The 16,285-nt window shown below is 40.8% G+C and overlaps 1 protein-coding gene across 3 annotated transcripts in view; it reads left to right on the top strand.

Annotated features, from left to right (window-relative positions):
• Positions 1–1,640: 1,640 nt before the first annotated feature.
• STK17B (serine/threonine kinase 17b) overlaps positions 1,641–16,285 on the top strand; it is a 30,626-nt gene continuing 15,981 nt past the window's right edge. The window contains exons 1-4 of one of the 3 annotated variants that reach the window (XM_074966872.1): positions 1,679–1,762; positions 7,121–7,262; positions 7,977–8,143; positions 12,845–13,057. In XM_074966872.1, the coding sequence (XP_074822973.1) occupies positions 7,260–7,262; positions 7,977–8,143; positions 12,845–13,057 (383 nt within the window). In that variant the 5' untranslated portion in view covers positions 1,679–1,762; positions 7,121–7,259. Of the gene's footprint in view, positions 1,763–2,158; positions 2,294–7,120; positions 7,263–7,976; positions 8,144–12,844; positions 13,058–16,285 lie in introns of those variants that run through there. The other 2 variants (XM_074966873.1, XM_074966874.1) reach the window with 2 other exon arrangements.

The following is a 16,285-nucleotide window of genomic DNA, read 5'->3' as shown; positions in this document are numbered from 1 at the left end:
GTTAGCATTGGAATCATTGTTACTAATTATTTTCTACAAATTTTTACACAGCTTTGGAATTAATCATCTGGCAGCAGGCTGGAGAAGGGGGTGTAGCTAGCACAGGTTATGCTACAGTTTTGAATTGCCTTTGGAATCTGAAACAGGAGGGGAATAACCCATATGTAGCAGAATTGTGGGAGACACTGCTTGCAGAAAGGAAATGATCAGGTAAGAAAACTTCCAGTCCACAATACTGAATGATTTTGCCTAGACTTGACTGTCAAATGATATGCCCTCCAACTGGTGTGCTATGCACTTCTTAGCATCCCCTAGTGGTCTTCACCTTATATTTCCTCCATAACACTGTCATTTTTTGTTCTTTCCAAGTTCTAGGACTCCAAAGCTACCATTTGTGTACATATTGTTAAACCTTATTCAAATGTTAAGATTAAAAATGATTAACTGACAAGGAAATATATGATACGTGTGTATGAGGTAGATATATTCTGTCTGTGAAGAGTATTTTAGTGGATCTAATACTATACACATAGCAAGTACGGAGGGGAGGAGTTACCAGTTCTTCTGCCTTATCTCTAGAAGCTTTGGAAATATGGCCCTTAGCTATTGCATTTGCACACGTGTAACCTATAAAAAAGTAAATAAGTAAAAGGAAAAAATGTATAGCAATCACGGTCTTTAACTTCCCTCCACGAGAGCAGGGAAATGAAGTGGTGGATAAAGTTTTAAGACTTTGGACCTAAACAACAGGCACGAAGCTACAGCGATATGCAGTAAATTAGAGTAACGCCCTTCTGTCTTAAATGCCTTAAAACATTCCAGTTTTTAAAGTGGCTGCCTCATCTCTTCTCTGAGGGTGTAGATGACAGGGCTCATGATATAGTGTTATCTTCCTTGGGATAGTCTCCCTAACCAGCAAGATGCAGGTTAATAAAGCTAGATTTGCTGCTAGTTTTTTACTGATTTTTTTTTTTTTTGTTCGCTGACTAGTTACTGAGAGGGTTTGATATTTCCCTGAATGTGTAGGGCCAATGTCAGAGGTGACATGACAATGTAAATTTCAGTGAATTGGTATGAGGGCAGGTGGGAGCAAAAATGTAGGAGGAGACATAGAAATGTGGTGAATAAAGGGTAGAAGAAAGAGCATCTACCGAGCTGCTGGTGGTTTTTCCAGTCCCAGCCTCACCTTTCCTCCCACTCAGCCCAAGTTACACCACCGTCCTGTGTCCTAGCAGTGAATGCTGTCACACCAGCGGCGGCATCACCTCTGCCTCTGGCCCCTAGTGCCCCTACGGGCAGTGGGGCAGCTTCCTGCCTGGGGCCAGTAACTCCCAGCCCCTGGGGCAGAGCTGATACTAAACGGTTGCACTGCACCCGTAGGTTCACAGCCGGGGCTGCAGTGGGCCTTTCGCTCCGTGCTCTCTGCTCCCTCTCGCGTGCCTCCATTTCCCCGTCATCCCTCTGGCCCCCTCCCTCACCCCTCGGGCTTCCCTTCGCGTGCCTTCGAAAGTGAGTGGCTGCTTGGGCCCTTCCCTCTGTGGGGGAGTTCCTGCCAATCAGCGAGGGAAGGCCCCGCCCACAGCCGGCGCGGATTGGCTCCACACTGGGTCCGCGGGGCGGGGCGGGGCTGGGGGGCAGCCGCCGCCGGGTTGCGCTTTTCAAACGCCAACTGTGCGGGCTGCGGTTGGGGCGCCGGGCAGAGCCGAGCGCGAGGGCGGCGCCGTCTCTTTGTGGGGGCGCGTGAGAAGCGGGGTGCTTCGCGGTGAGTGCCCGGGGGACCCTGGCCCCTTGCGCGGATGGGACGCCCCGAGAGAGGCGCCTTCAGGCTGCCCCCGGGGTACGTCCCCGAGCGCCAGCGAGCCGGGTGGCACCTTCCTCCTTCAGCGACTGGGGGAGCCCCCGCGGCGTAGGGTGGGGGCGGGCACAGCCAGAGCGTCGCCAAGCCCGGGGCGAGCGGCGCCCAGCCCTGTCACCCTGCCGGCGGGTGGCAGCCGCCCAGGGAACCGGCGGCAGAACGCCCGGGGCGCTGGGATTCTCGCCGTCGGCTCCGTGGCTGGCAGGGGGGCAGCCGGGCGGGCCGTTCTCCCACGCACGCTGCCCCCTCAGTGCCCCTCGCCCTCCCAGCGGCGCGCCCCGGGCCCGCAGCGGGCTCAGCCATAGCGCTCGGCGAGCCGGCCTGAAGGAAGAACCTCTCTGGGGCCGAGCGCCGGCCTCTGTAGCGCGTTAGGTGCCTCTCCCGGTAGGCCGTTGTCAGAGCTAGGGAGGGCTGCGCCGCCGGCGAGCGAAGCCCTAGGTACGAAGGGGGGCGTTCAGGTGGGGGTTGTTGGGGTTAAGCCCTGTTAATTTTCAGTATTTAAGAGAGGTTGCCCAAACTAACTTACTTGGGAAGGCTGGAGGAGTTCCCATATCCTTAGTTCCGTTCTTCCCACCCAGTGTAAAAATACTCCCGTGTTTTTAACTTTGTTCTGTTACTGGCACGTGAAGTGGGCAACACAGGCCCTAACATAAAGGGTGAAACAAAACTTAGCAGAGGATGGAGCTTGGTGGGAGGCAGGGTTAATGACTTCACCATCTGTGAAGCTTTCCATTCATAGTATAACCCCCATATATGTAAAATACGTATTACAAATGTACAAATGTAAACCCAAACTCAGAAAAGGTATGTTTTACATATATAGAGAGGTTTAGATTGAGGGATTGGGCATCTGGGCATCATTTTAAGGCTATGGGTGCTGTGGGTCCTACTTCTTACTCCCTTGAGAATGCACTCAGATCTCTCTTCTAATTCTAGACAAACCATTTCATATGCTGTCCTGATGTAGTTCACAAATGCCTGTGTTCTTCTCTGCTGAAACTACAGCTTCACAGCTCCAGAGTATAGCATGTTTTTTTAAAAAATGTCTTTCTTTAGTTTTAGTTGGATAAATGACACTTTATTGTATTTTCTCAGGTTTTTTGCCTACTCCCACAACTCATGCTTGAAATATGTCTAACACTGTAGCAAAAAAATGAAATGCTTGAACCTTTATGTTTTCTAATGTTTTGTTACTCTGAATTTTTCTTTTTGAAGACATTAAATGGATATGAATTTGAAATTTTCTTTACTTAACTGCCTTTGTTTCCACTGGAGTTTAAAAAACTAGGGAGCCTGATCCTGTGAACACATTGCATATTTGTCCTGCCTTGAGTGCAGGGGACTGGACAAGGTGACCTATTGAGGTCCTACACTTCTATGACTTTTGTGATTGCACAGATCTGCTTTGGGCCATCATGTGGCATCTCTCTTTTCTTGTACCAATATCGTGATGATATTTAGCATTATTCTGCTGCCTATTTTTTTAAAATTAGTTTGTGTTTCCCCACTGGCTCTTCAGAAGCAGAGCACAAGATGCTATTGGTCTTACATAAACAATGGCGTGCTTTTTTCCCCTTCATATTCTCAAGTAACTGCTATTTTTTTTTTAAAGCTGCATTTGTTATCTAATCATAACAGTGTAAAAGGAGTGCCAACTTTGGCACAATTTAATTTTTAAAAATTATTTAATCCTAAAGAGATTCACAGAACTATAGCTATGTCTCCACCATTTATAAAATTCTAGTGAAAAAAGTAGTTTTAAAACAAGCACACACTGCAAGTTTGAAAGCCAAACAATGCAGTAATAAGAACCTAAAAGTAAAACTACATTTTGCTCCATTTGGGCTATTAAAGGTACACCCAGTATAAGTAGTGAGCAATTGGATTTTCAGCATTATTTCACTTTCATAATTTAAGTTGCTATTACTAAAATGGGTAAATAAAGGCTTGTATATAACATAACTTTTGAAGTTGTCCTTTAATATGTTGTGTTTGGCCTAAATTGTGTTCCCTTTATATTTTAATTAAAAAACTTGTCAAAACTTTGAAACCATGATACAGTCTTCTTTGAAAAATCCACAAACTGGATTTAATGAGTGTTATTTCTTATAGCCAATAAGTACATGAGTCAAAGTAGTTCCATTCTGAATGTATAAATTCAGAGAACTGGTGATTTCACACTATTGGTGTGCATGTGTTAGATATGAATGATAACTGGAGGAGGGAAACAATACTTCTTTTGTTGTTTCCCTCCTCCACCCCCAAATTGGAAGATAAACTGCTGACACTGAAGTTATTTAATCATCTATTCATAGAAATGTAATTCTGGAAGAAATCTCAAGAGGTTATCTAATCCAGCCCTCCTCACTGAAGCAGGACCAAATGTGCTCAGATCATCCCTGATAGGTGTTTGTCTAATATGTTGTTAAAAACTCCAGTGATGGGGATTCCACAACCTCATTTGGTAACCTATTCCAGTACTAAGCTATCCTGATAGTTAGAAAAAATTTTCCTTCTACGTAACCTACATCTTCCTTGCTGTAGATTAAGCCCATTACTTTTTGTACTGCCTTCAGTGGACATTGAGAACAGCTGATGACTGTCCTCTTTATAACAGCCCTTAACACACTTTAAGACTGTTATCAGGTACCCGCTCAGTCTTTTATCAAGACTAAAACATTCCCAGTTTTTTAAGCTTTCCTCATAGGTCAGGTTTTCTAAAGTTTTTATCATTTTGTTGTTCTCCTCTGGACTCTCCAATTTGTTCCCATCTTTCTTAGTGTGATGCCTATAAGAAGACACAGTAGTCAAGCTGAGGCCTCTACAGTACTGAACAGAGCAGGACAATTACCTCCCCTGTCTTACGCATGACACTCCAGTTAATATACCCCAGGATGTTAGGGTGTGTGTAGTTTTTTTTTTTTTTTTTTTTTTTTGCAGCTGCATCATTCAATTTGTGATCCATTATTACCCCCAGACTGTTTTTAGCAATACTACCATCTCGCCAGTTACTCCCCATTTTGTAGTGGTGCATTGGATTTTTTTCCTTTTCAAGTGTATCACTTTGCACATATCTGCATTGAATTTCATCTTGTAGATTGCAGAATAATTCTCCAGTTTATCAAGGTCATTTTGATTTCTAATCCTTTTCATCAAAGGGCTTGCAACTCCTCCCAGCTTGGTGTCATCCACAATTTTTTTTAAGCATACTCTCCACCCCATTATCTGAGTCATTAATGAAAATATTGAATAGTACTGGTCTCAAGGTAGACCCCTTCAAGACTCCACTAGATACTATTGAACTTTCAAAAATAGTATAAATTTCTATTGATTTACATTTTTAACTGTTCAAAATCATGTTTTAACTTCACTCTTTTTGTTGTTGTTGTTTGCTATTGTCCTTAAGTAACCCTGTTCTGTTCAGATTTGCATCACGCTTACCATATGACGTGAAAGATCACTACTTGCTGTTCTGAGACTTTGGCATAACTGTGTGAGGCTGTATCCTTCAACAAGCAGGGAATCGTTGGGAAACTTATTCTTTTAGTGCAGCCTGAATATCTCAAATGCCGTCATTTCAATAACCTTGATGTCTCTGTAAAAGACTTCTACATTTAAAGTAAGCCCCGAGTGCTGCAATTGGATCTATGTGGCTGACCCCTTTTGCCTTTTGTGGTAGGCCCCTCAGGTGAAAGGGCAGCCTGTGCAGACTTGATTGCAGTATCAGGATTTACATGTTCAACTTAAATTTTTGTTTCAGCTGTTAAAAACCAAACTTTAAGATATTCAGAGTAGCATAGAAACTGGTTTGCAATGACTCCTCAAACTATGTCAAAGACTCTTATTGCATGCATTTATAGTGCTTCACGTGATTTAGAACATATTTTCCCCTGAAATAGGCTGGATGTTTCAGTCTTTAAATTTTAGGAAGGGCAGTTTGAAGGATGGGCTATTTTAAAAAAAAAAGGGGGGGGGGTGGAATGGGGTTGAGCGCTGGCTGCCTCAGTCTCTTCCAACTGCAGTAGCAAAGAGACCAGAAATCTTACCAGGTTCATGGACCCAGGTTTGTTAGAATGGAGTGTTCCCAGTGATACATCTGCCTTAGTTTAGTTAGGTTTTAATTAGCTAGCTCTCTATATTTCTTGTTGTTTTTTTGTCTAAGGCTGTTAGTGCTCTGGCATAAGTACTTGGTTCTAACACATTGGAATTGGAGACAGAGAAACCAGAGTTTGAGGTGTGCCTCTTACTTGCTGGTTCTTCCTACTTTGGATGCACATATGCATCATCTGGCCTGCTTGGGTTGGTGTGGGGGAAGGTCATCTAATTTCCTGTTGTTTCATATGCAACACCTTTGACCCTGGGACCAGAAAGGAGCATCAGAATCTCTTGCAACCTATGCTGTAGTAGGAACCATTAGTTAAACGTTCCAGGTCTGAAATGCAGGTGTCTGTAAGTGCTGGAAGACCAGCCTCAGCTCTGATACCCAGGTTAAAAAGTCTGGCAAAGTTTCAGATCAGTTGTTAGACTCCCTGGCTTGGGGAAAATCTAAGAAGCTGGTCACTGTGAATTGGCGGAGATTGGCTGTGGCAGAGCATAAAAGCTTGGCCTTACGTGTCAGTATCTGATGAAAGAGCCAGTCCTTGAAAGCATAGCCTTAATGTTCCAGCACTTCTGGATTTGCATATTGAAGTGAAAAGCAAACCTATGCAGAAGTCAGAGCTACAGCAGAGGGTGACATTGAGGGCCAGGGCCATATTATGGAACCATACCCTGCCCCAGATTCAAGGCCATCAGTTCAGTGCCCAAAACCTCATTTTAAGTTGCTTGCAGCTTCTTTGGAGCCATTGATTCTTACTGGAACCATAGTTACTGTGATGGCTCAGGTTCATTGCATCAAGCCACTGGATAATCCTCATTTGAATCTGCCCCTCATGCAGCACTGGATATGTAGTACTCAGTGCTTTATTTTTTTTAAGGAAAGAACAATAATGCAGGTGCCAAGCTGGTTTCTTCTTTTCCTTTTCCAAGAAAGAAAATGGAAAAAACTTATGTGGATAACCCATTTCCCTAGTGACATAAATCTCACCAGAGAAGTTTGAACTTCCCCCTGAACACCTACTGGTTTTCCAGGAAATGTTTTACCCCTTTGAGCTGTTTGCTTAATCAAGTCATTGTTCTCACCATTGGAAGCCCTCTCAATCTATGCTTTGATCTGGAATTGAGCCACAATCAGCCTGATAGCTTTCCTTGCCTTTCCCCTCCCAGGGAATGGATCAGGGATCCTCCAGAGTAGCATGAAGACTCTTGGTTCCAACCTTCCAAACCATGGTATCACCCTCCTTCATCCAAGGAATTTTGATAAGAAATTCCCTGCTGGGTACTGACATGACTGAGAGGTACCACGATGGTGAGATTTCTAAGGCACATAGTATGGAAGTGTAGGACAAGGCCCAAAGATTACTTTGAATGTAGCTATGGCCTACACAAACACAGGCTATGAAAATTGCAGTACTGGGTTATAATCTACTGGGTTTTATAGGCAGCTAATGGAAATAATGTTGGCGGGTGTATCTTAAACTTGTATAGCAGTATATTACCAAGGTAACAGAGCTGAGATGCTACATGCACATCGGTAGGTTTTAAATGACCTCACCTAATTATAAGAACATAGCTAGTAACTCATAAGCCTGGGAAGGTGTGCAGATTTATTCCCTGGTTTAATGTTGTATATTAAAGGATTACCACAACTCTTAATAATGAGAACTTATTTTATGAAACTCTTATACAAAATATTCCTCTGCTTTCCTGTTTTCTTTGCTATTTTGATAGACATGGTAAGAACAGAGAGGACATTTTAGATGCTGTACTAACAAATGTGTCACAAACAGTTTTTATATGGCCATAGCTCAGCCTGTTATCTATTGACTTCAGTTCATAAGTGGTCCTTATTCTTATTGGTTAAAATGTTTTTTTCTAAGAGATGTGAAAAACCATTCATATTTCAAAGGTGTTAAAGCAGCTGTTTTTGATGACATAGCCTTATGAGATGACTTTTCCTGCTGTGTAGCAGTGGGATTTTTGTAGTATTGGTCATATTTAAATGCGTATTTTGCTTTGACAGGTGAAAATAGATAACCAGCAGAAGAGAGAAGACCTTGTGTTAATTATGTCCAGGAGAAAGTCGGAGAGCAAAAGCCTTTTAGGCTTGTTGTCCACATCTCTTCAGACACAAATCAAGATGGATAATTTTTACAATTTTTACATGCTTGATCCTAAAGAGCTAGGAAGGTAAGAACATTTATTTACATGATGGTTTTGGGGGGAAAGGGATGTAACTTCACATGGAAAAGAAATCCGAGCTGCAGTGGGATATTTGTTGAAAGAGCAATATAGCCCCAGCCTGTGTTGTTTTTTCTAGTAGACTTCACAAGGTGGAGCATGTGGAAGAAATGAAGTGCATTTCTTCCTCTGTTCATATCCCCAGACCAGTGGAAAGGTCTATGTGGGGTCTAGGGGAAGATGCAATATAGATGGCTTGTCTGCCCTTTCCACACGAGTGTATGTAGATTTGTGTGTACATGTGTATCAGGGAGCATGATTTTTTTCTTCTATACACATACTTCAGAAAGATGCTGAAGTAGTCATAATCTAAATAAGACATGGAAAAATTTCAAAAGGTGGATAGTATGAGGAGTAATTATAAGGAAGGGTGGAAGGCAGCATTTCCCAAAGTTTTGAAAGCTGAGTCCCACCTTCAGCCCTACCATTTCATGGTGTTAAAGGGCTACCCAAAATGGACAATCACTTGAAGTAGACTGTCTAGCTCTTCATTGTATGATACTACTTCTCCTTTTATACATTCTGTGTATTAGTGAAATACTGGAATCTCAAACAAACATAGCTCACCAGTTACTCTGATCATAATTTCCAAGATTTTTTTGCAATCCCATTATCTAGAGCCTTACTCTTTTAAATGCAAGCTGAAAATCTGGAGAACAAAGCGAGAGGCCTGTTTGCCCCCTTTCTCCGTCCTCCCCCGCTAGTCTTTGCCCACGCTCTGAGGAAGCATTGATGTATAGATTGCTCGAAGAAATTGATTTTAAAGAGTAGGGAAGGACACCTTGGTCTGTTCTGGGGGTTGGGAGCAGCATGCTAGGAGGCACAAAGCCAAGTGTAGGAAGGACATGAAAGGAGGAGTTCGGAGAGAAGAATGGGAAATAAGAGTGGAGATGTAGAATGTCAGGTTTCGTAGGCGAGGAAGTGCTTGAATTTGTTATGGTAAGGGCCACATAGCCACGGAAGGGATTCTAAGGATAGGGTGATGTGCTTGGAGCAGAGGAAGTGTGTGATGCCAGTAGTCCTGTTTTAGACAGATTGGAGTGGAGAGATGAGAGATGGAGGAGGCTGCACTATTCATTGCATGTGACAAAGGTGTTAACAAGGGGGACAGTGAAGAAATGACATATTCCGCAGGAAGTCTTTAGCAAAATGTTTCTACTTCACATGTCAGGTGTGACAAAGTACATTCATGTATATCTAATGAAACTTCATTAAATGAATCTCTGCATACCCTGTGTGCATGGTGGTGGTTTACCAGGGATAATCTTAACTATCCATTTCTTTATTTCATTGTTAAAATGTAATGAATTTCCTGCGTTTCTACAGATACTTTTCAATTAAAAAAAAAAATCTTTCCTTGAACTTACTGATATATTGTGTCTTAACTCATCTTACAGGTTTTTTTTTTCTTAATTAGCACAAGTTTAAATGTATGGTGCATTGCAAATCAAAAGCAATAACTTTTATTAGTAATAACTCTTGTATCATCTCTTCATGAAATACTATCACTGACTTTTCAAAACTAGTGTTCACTCTAAGTCAGGGGTGGGCAAACTTTTGGCCCAAGGGCCACATCAGGGTGCGAAACTGTATGGAGGGCCGGGTAGAGAAGGCTGTGTCCCCCAAACAGCCTGGCCCCCGCCCCCTATTCGCCCCCTCCCACTTCTCACCCCCTGACTTCCCCGACCTATCTACACCCCTGCCCCCTGACAGGCCCCTGGGACTCCCATACCCTATCCAACTCCCCCTGTTCCCTGACCACCCCAGAACCTCTGCCCCATCCAACCACCCCCTGCTCCCTGACTGCCCCCTGGACTCCCTACCCAACCCTCCCACTGCTGTGTGCTGCCCCCTTACCATACCGCTCAGAGCGGCAGGAGCTCGCAGCCCTGCTGCCTGCGTGGCGGCATGGCTGCGAGGGAGGGGGAAAAGCGGGGGGAGGGGCTGGGGGTGAGACTCCAGGGCCAGGAGCTCAGGGACCAGGCAGGACGATCCCGTGGGCTGGATGTGGCCTCTGGGCCATAGTTTGCCCACCTCTGCTCTAAGTGAAAGGAAGATGTTCAGGAAATTAGCAGGAAAGATCTGTTTATTGAAGAGTGCACACAGTTTCATGTAAAGAGCTTATACTTGGACTTTGCTGGTGTTGCCTGTCTCTCTGTGGTCAGACAACGAACCGTGCTGTCTGGGGTTCGAGTCCCCGATAAAACTTAAATGGTTCCTCTTTCTTTTTTTAAATTTAAGTTGTGGTTGGTAGGGTCAGACAAATAAAATATAAGCTTTTGGTGCGTATCTTCAAATTTTATTATATGTTATAGAATTCAATTGATTCATGTTAAACAACAGATTATTGCAAAGCATTTTCACAGCTGGGAAAGCAGTTACCCATTTCAAATTATCTCTCATAAGAGGGTGTGCATGTCAGGTTAAGAGCATACCTCTACCTCTTTCTTTTAACTAATTCATTTGTTGACAGTTTCATGATATGCACCACTATCTGTCTGCACGTTGTGTGTGGCTTTGTTTTTTTTAAAGCAACATTTTGTTCTTCGTTATTTTACTATCTGGTCTGTTGCAAGATAGTGAGGAAGTATCTAGTCAATATTTTTAACAATAAATACTAGAAATTTGTGGAATTTTACCCCATTTCATAATTCATCAGATTTTATACTAATTGGAAGGTGTATTTAATATTACCTGCAAATGGAAACTGTTTTGATGAACAGCATGGACATATTTTGTGTAGTGAGTTTGATTCAGACTTCAACAGGGGCCTCAATCCAGAATCCAGTTTTGCACATGACCTTTTCAAGCACTATCTTTTGTGTGCATAGGTGATAGAATTTACATGTGGAAAGACATCACCTACACACTCAGTGATGTATATGAACAAATGGAGGTAACTCTGAAAATATACAGTATGGTGATCTTTGTATATAAAACTATAGAAATGTTCTTCATATTTACACCATTTGAAATTTTTCATTTTATTTCAAGTGGTGTAATTTTAATTTTATCTTAAGTTCTTAAAGGTTCATGCTGTTTTTTGTCTAATTCTGAAAATACTTCATAATTGTGGAACTAGGCACTTTTGGAAATGCCCTTGTGATCATAAAACTTGCTTTTTCAAGAGTTTGTAACTTGGCTTAGGGAGTACATTTTTTTCTAATTTTCTAAAAGGTCAGCTTGGTTTTTAGAAACAGTATGTGGCTTTCTTCTAAAAACTTATCTTTACCAAAACATTTTTGCTTCTATACTTAAGCAGTTGTCAAGGAAATGAAACGGAATGCTTTGTCTCTGTACTATATTCAAGAAGGGGAGTGATGTCTAGCAGCTAAAAAAAATAGGACTGAGTGACAAGATTACTGGATTGTATTTCTGGTTTTATCATTGACTTTCTGCATGAACCTGGGCAAGTCTCTTGCTTTTCCATGCCTGAGTTTAGCCGTCTAAAAGTTCATCTTGTAACTCCGCTTTCCAGTTTGTTTTTAAAATAGACAAATAAAACATGTAAGAATTGATTTTTGTAAAAATGCACAAAAGCTGAAGCTTCTGTTTGCAATCTTGAGAATTGTTTATGGAGGGAATTTGTGGGCCTTGAAAATCTCCTACACTTAATGGGAGCTTCTTCCCAATAAGGCACACTTTTAGTGAAACCTTAATATAAATCAAGGGAGGCTATCTGTAATTCCCAGAAATTACTTAATCCTAAATTAGAAATAAATTGTCTAAAAATAAACATGACAAATAAAAGAAACTTTTATAACTGTTAAGCTGTGTCACAGGAAGGGGAGTGAATCTTAAATGTGTGTGCAGCACTTTGAGATCTTGGAATCGAATGCCCTGCATATGCAAAAAAAAAATTTTGTGCACATTTAATTTTTTTTAGCTAATTTGAACTGGACATTGTAAGACCCTTAATAGATTGAAGTGATTTCTAATCTTACTATAATATTAGTACATCCGATGTTTGCTGAAATGATGGTGTTGATCTATTAAAAGAAACAGTACACTAGCCAGGGTTCTCAAACTATTGAGATGTGGTCCAACCTGTGGAAGAGATTCTTTTGTGGATTACCTCCCTTTTTGTTCCCGATTGCATAATATCCCTGTAGTAACAACAATTGCTTATGTGGAAAAATAACTAATTTTAGTTCATTACTGCAACCTGATTGCATATGAACCTTCATTTTTGGTTAAATATTGTATTACCATGGTTTCTTGTCTGAGAATGTTTTAATCCATAAACATTGAAGAAATGCAGTAAAAGTTTCCTAGATGCCTGAAAGAACCTGCCATTTGGTTTTGTAGCTCACAGTGAAACCATGCTATATAGGTGCTGTCTAACTACTTTTTTGAACATGCAATTCTCTTTGGAGAATAATGTACTAGAAAAATATTAACATATCTTCAGGACCCAAAAAAAGTGGTCTTTGGATCTTGAAAGCTTGTCTTTTTCACCAGCAGAAGTTGGCTCAATAATCTATTAGCTCACCTACCTTGTTGCTCTTGTATCCTGGGACCAACACAGCTACAACAACACTGCAAACAGCTATTTATCTTAAGTATTTGTGAAGTGCCCATACCTAAGCTTCAGTGTAACTGTCATAATTTTCACTAAAGAAATCTTAATCTTGTCCATTCTCTTTGCAGAGGAAGATGTGCTGTGGTTAGAAAATGTATAGCTAAATCCACAGGCCAAGAATATGCAGCTAAATTTCTAAAGAAGAGGAGAAGAGGACAGGACTGCAAAGCAGAAATTTTACATGAAATTGCTGTGCTCGAATTAACAAAGTCTAGTCCTCGTGTAGTTAATCTCCATGAAGTGTATGAAATGACAAATGAAATCATCTTAGTGTTGGAATAGTAAGTATGCATTACATCAACTTCACTATTTATAATAGATTTGTTAACATTCATTGTTTGTATCAGTTGACCAAAAGTAATCGGGAGAACAACATATAAGTGTATATACAACGTAGTTTAATATTTCCTTGTGTCCCTTGTGACCTAGAATTTTCCAGGTATGATTTATATTCATGTCAAAAGATGTGTTGAAACCATCATAGTTAATTTACATGCTTTTGTGCTTTGTAAATGACAGTTTTTCATCATCAATTATAAATAACTAATACAAGATAAATATTGCAGAAACAATAAAATTTATGACAGGTTTGAGAGTAGCAGCCGTGTTAGTCTGTATTCGCAAAAAGAAAAGGAGTACTTGTGGCACCTTAAAGACTAAAATAAATAAATAAATAGGTTAGTCTCTAAGGTGCCACAAGTACTCCTTTTCTTTTTAATAAAATTTATGCTATAGTGACATAAATCAAGAAAATTGAACAATATATATAATAGTGCTATACTTAAAGTTCAAAAATAAATGAATATAATTAGATTAATAAACATGCACACTTAAAACTGCATTCAGGAAATGCAAAAATTAAGACTTGAGTGACAGAATTAACATGGTTGCATTATGCAACTTCTGTGTTTTATGGTATACATGTTGGGACACACACAGCGCTAGTTACATATTTCACCAGGAAAAACAAGAGTAGAAAATGATTGTGAAAACATTTGGAGTTGGGACCTTTACTTTTGCATCTTTTATTCTGTTTTTTTAAAAAGGGAAAAAAAATTACTGGTGCTTAATATATGATATTTAAATTAACCCAAGTAGGTTTTGAAGATTGATCCTCTGAAAGGGATTTATCTGGAGAAGGAATGAGTTCCCACTCTTTTTTTTTTTTTTTTTTTTTTTTTTTTTTTGCATAGGTACATTTTTCTTCATGTTCTTCATAATTCAAGTTAATGGGGAAACATTGTATGTTTATATTGTGACAGACATCTTTAAGACAAAATTGTGGAGAGACCCTAACGTTAAAGCAACTAATTAATGACTGTTCACTTATTGCTGAATATGGATATTCAGGTTAAATGTTCTGTATTCGGGGGGGGGGACGACAAAATTCCTTACTGATATTAAAAAGAACAGACCTCTGAAACCAAAAGTTTTAAATATGACTTATCCTCCCTCCATCCTCCTATGCTGCTTGCTTTTATCAGATTGTGCTGTGTTTTGGCCACATCCTATCTAGCTAAGAAAAGTAAGATCCTTTTTTTTTTTTTTGTCAGTTCCACTTTTGTCTCAGTTTCTGATCAATATTATTTTCAGGTTTTCATGCACTCATAATGTTGCAAACACTGTAGAGGCAATGTTTTTTGTTTAAAAATACCTCTGTCAATTTTAAATACACAAAACAGGTATTTCTGTTGGTAATCGGGTTTTGTAAAATCTTCTGTATAATCATATTAGATCAAATTCGACTAGTGTTTGTGTAAGTAGACTTTTTTTTAAATAATCATTTCCCTAGGAGAACAGTCTTTTTAATGTCAGGCCACCAAGAGAAAATGTACACTGATCCCATGTAAGAGGTCTGGGTTTACTAGCATACTCCATGCATGCTTTTTTGCTAGTAACTCTCTTACACCTTGTTCCTGACTTTGAGAAGTGTTGGACACTTGCAGTTCCTATTGACTCCAACTGGTGTTTAGAGGCCTGGTTCTCAGAGGTGCTGAATATCCACTCTGGTTGCTCAGGACCTCTGAAAATCAGGCCATTTATTTTAGGTACCCATGTCTGGAAAATGGTGGCTGTTGTCGAAGACCATTTTGATATCTGAAATTTATCAGTTCTTGCTAGCTGTGTATAAAACACACACACTTTTATAGGAACAATAGTGTCCAGGGTGTGAAATAAATACTACCGACTAGACTAAGTTTCTCTGAGCAAATCAAGTTTTTTATTTTTAGTAGCTTCATTGATTCTTAATGTTTTTCCAAGTTAGAGTGTGTCAAGATCACCAAACTCATTTAATATAGGTTCTAAAATTTGTATCAAACTGTGCTGCTGGATGTCAAAGGCAAGTGCTTTTTCTATCAGACTGTCTGTTTCCCAACACATCCTGATGGCTCAAGTAGCTTAATCAGTCAAACTGGAATTAGGGACAAAGTCCTGACAAAGTTTGGACTTTCTGCTTTCTCTAGCTTTTATCTTTTTATCTTTATGCTTCTATTTCAGCTCAACAGCTGTTTGTTTTACTTGTATCACTAATGAGCTGCAACAAGGTACTCATGGTAAGCAGAGTTAATCTTAACCGGCTATTTTATAGAAGGGTTCAGCAGCCTTTAGTTCAATTTCTTTAATAATTTCAGGATTTTACCTGATTATTTTCTTATGTTTTTTGAGGTGACGAGCTACTTACACTTTTTAATTGTGAAGTCTTTAGTGTAGAACTAAATGGTATCCTGTTAAGTACATGTCCATTCATTCATTTAACTCTTTAGACAGTTCTTTCACAGACCAACTGCAAAGCAAAAAAGTCATACTGTTTTATGGCAGACTGTTCTTAAAAGTCTTTTAGTTTCTGTTTGGTCAGATTAGACATACGGTAAGCCCAGGGTTCAAACTCAGGTTTGAGCCTTCTGTCTACACACACATTTTGCCAACCCAGTGCTTGGACCCAGAGTCCCAGGATCCCATGAGAATGGAGGGTCCAAGCCTGAGTCAAGCAGGACCCATGGTTCAAGCCCTGTTGTTCTGCAGTGTCGATGCAGTGCCACTGGACATATGCTCTCACGTTGTGTCAAACGTATTCCAACGGTCTTTGTCCTCTGGACAGTCAAGTTTTCCCACACTGTGCCACAATATTTTAGAGCTAGAGTGGACACATTGTGGGGGGCAGCTGGGTAGTATGAGATATGTACTCCTGAGGGAATTCTGCTCCAAAACATTAAAATTATGTGCACAGTATTTTAAAATTCTGCAAATGTTGTTTGTCAATAAATAAATGTGGCTTCAGCATGGCCGTGAGGGCCACAGGGCACTGGCTGCATTGAGATGGGAGATCATCCTGATGCCCCCACCTCCCCTGGTACAGGGACTTGGCAGTGAGGCTGCACCTGACCCTGACACAATGCAAGGGCTGGACCTGCACCAGAAACACCCTGGGGCCCTGCCCCTCTGTGCCAGACACACCAGGTCAGCCCAGCAGGGTCCAAGTGTGGTATGAGAGGTTTCTATGTGGAGTG

Source organism: Natator depressus, chromosome 11 (assembly GCF_965152275.1).
Source record: "Natator depressus isolate rNatDep1 chromosome 11, rNatDep2.hap1, whole genome shotgun sequence".
NCBI classification, from domain to species: Eukaryota; Metazoa; Chordata; order Testudines; family Cheloniidae; genus Natator; species Natator depressus.
This window is presented reverse-complemented; position numbering and strand designations above follow the sequence as displayed.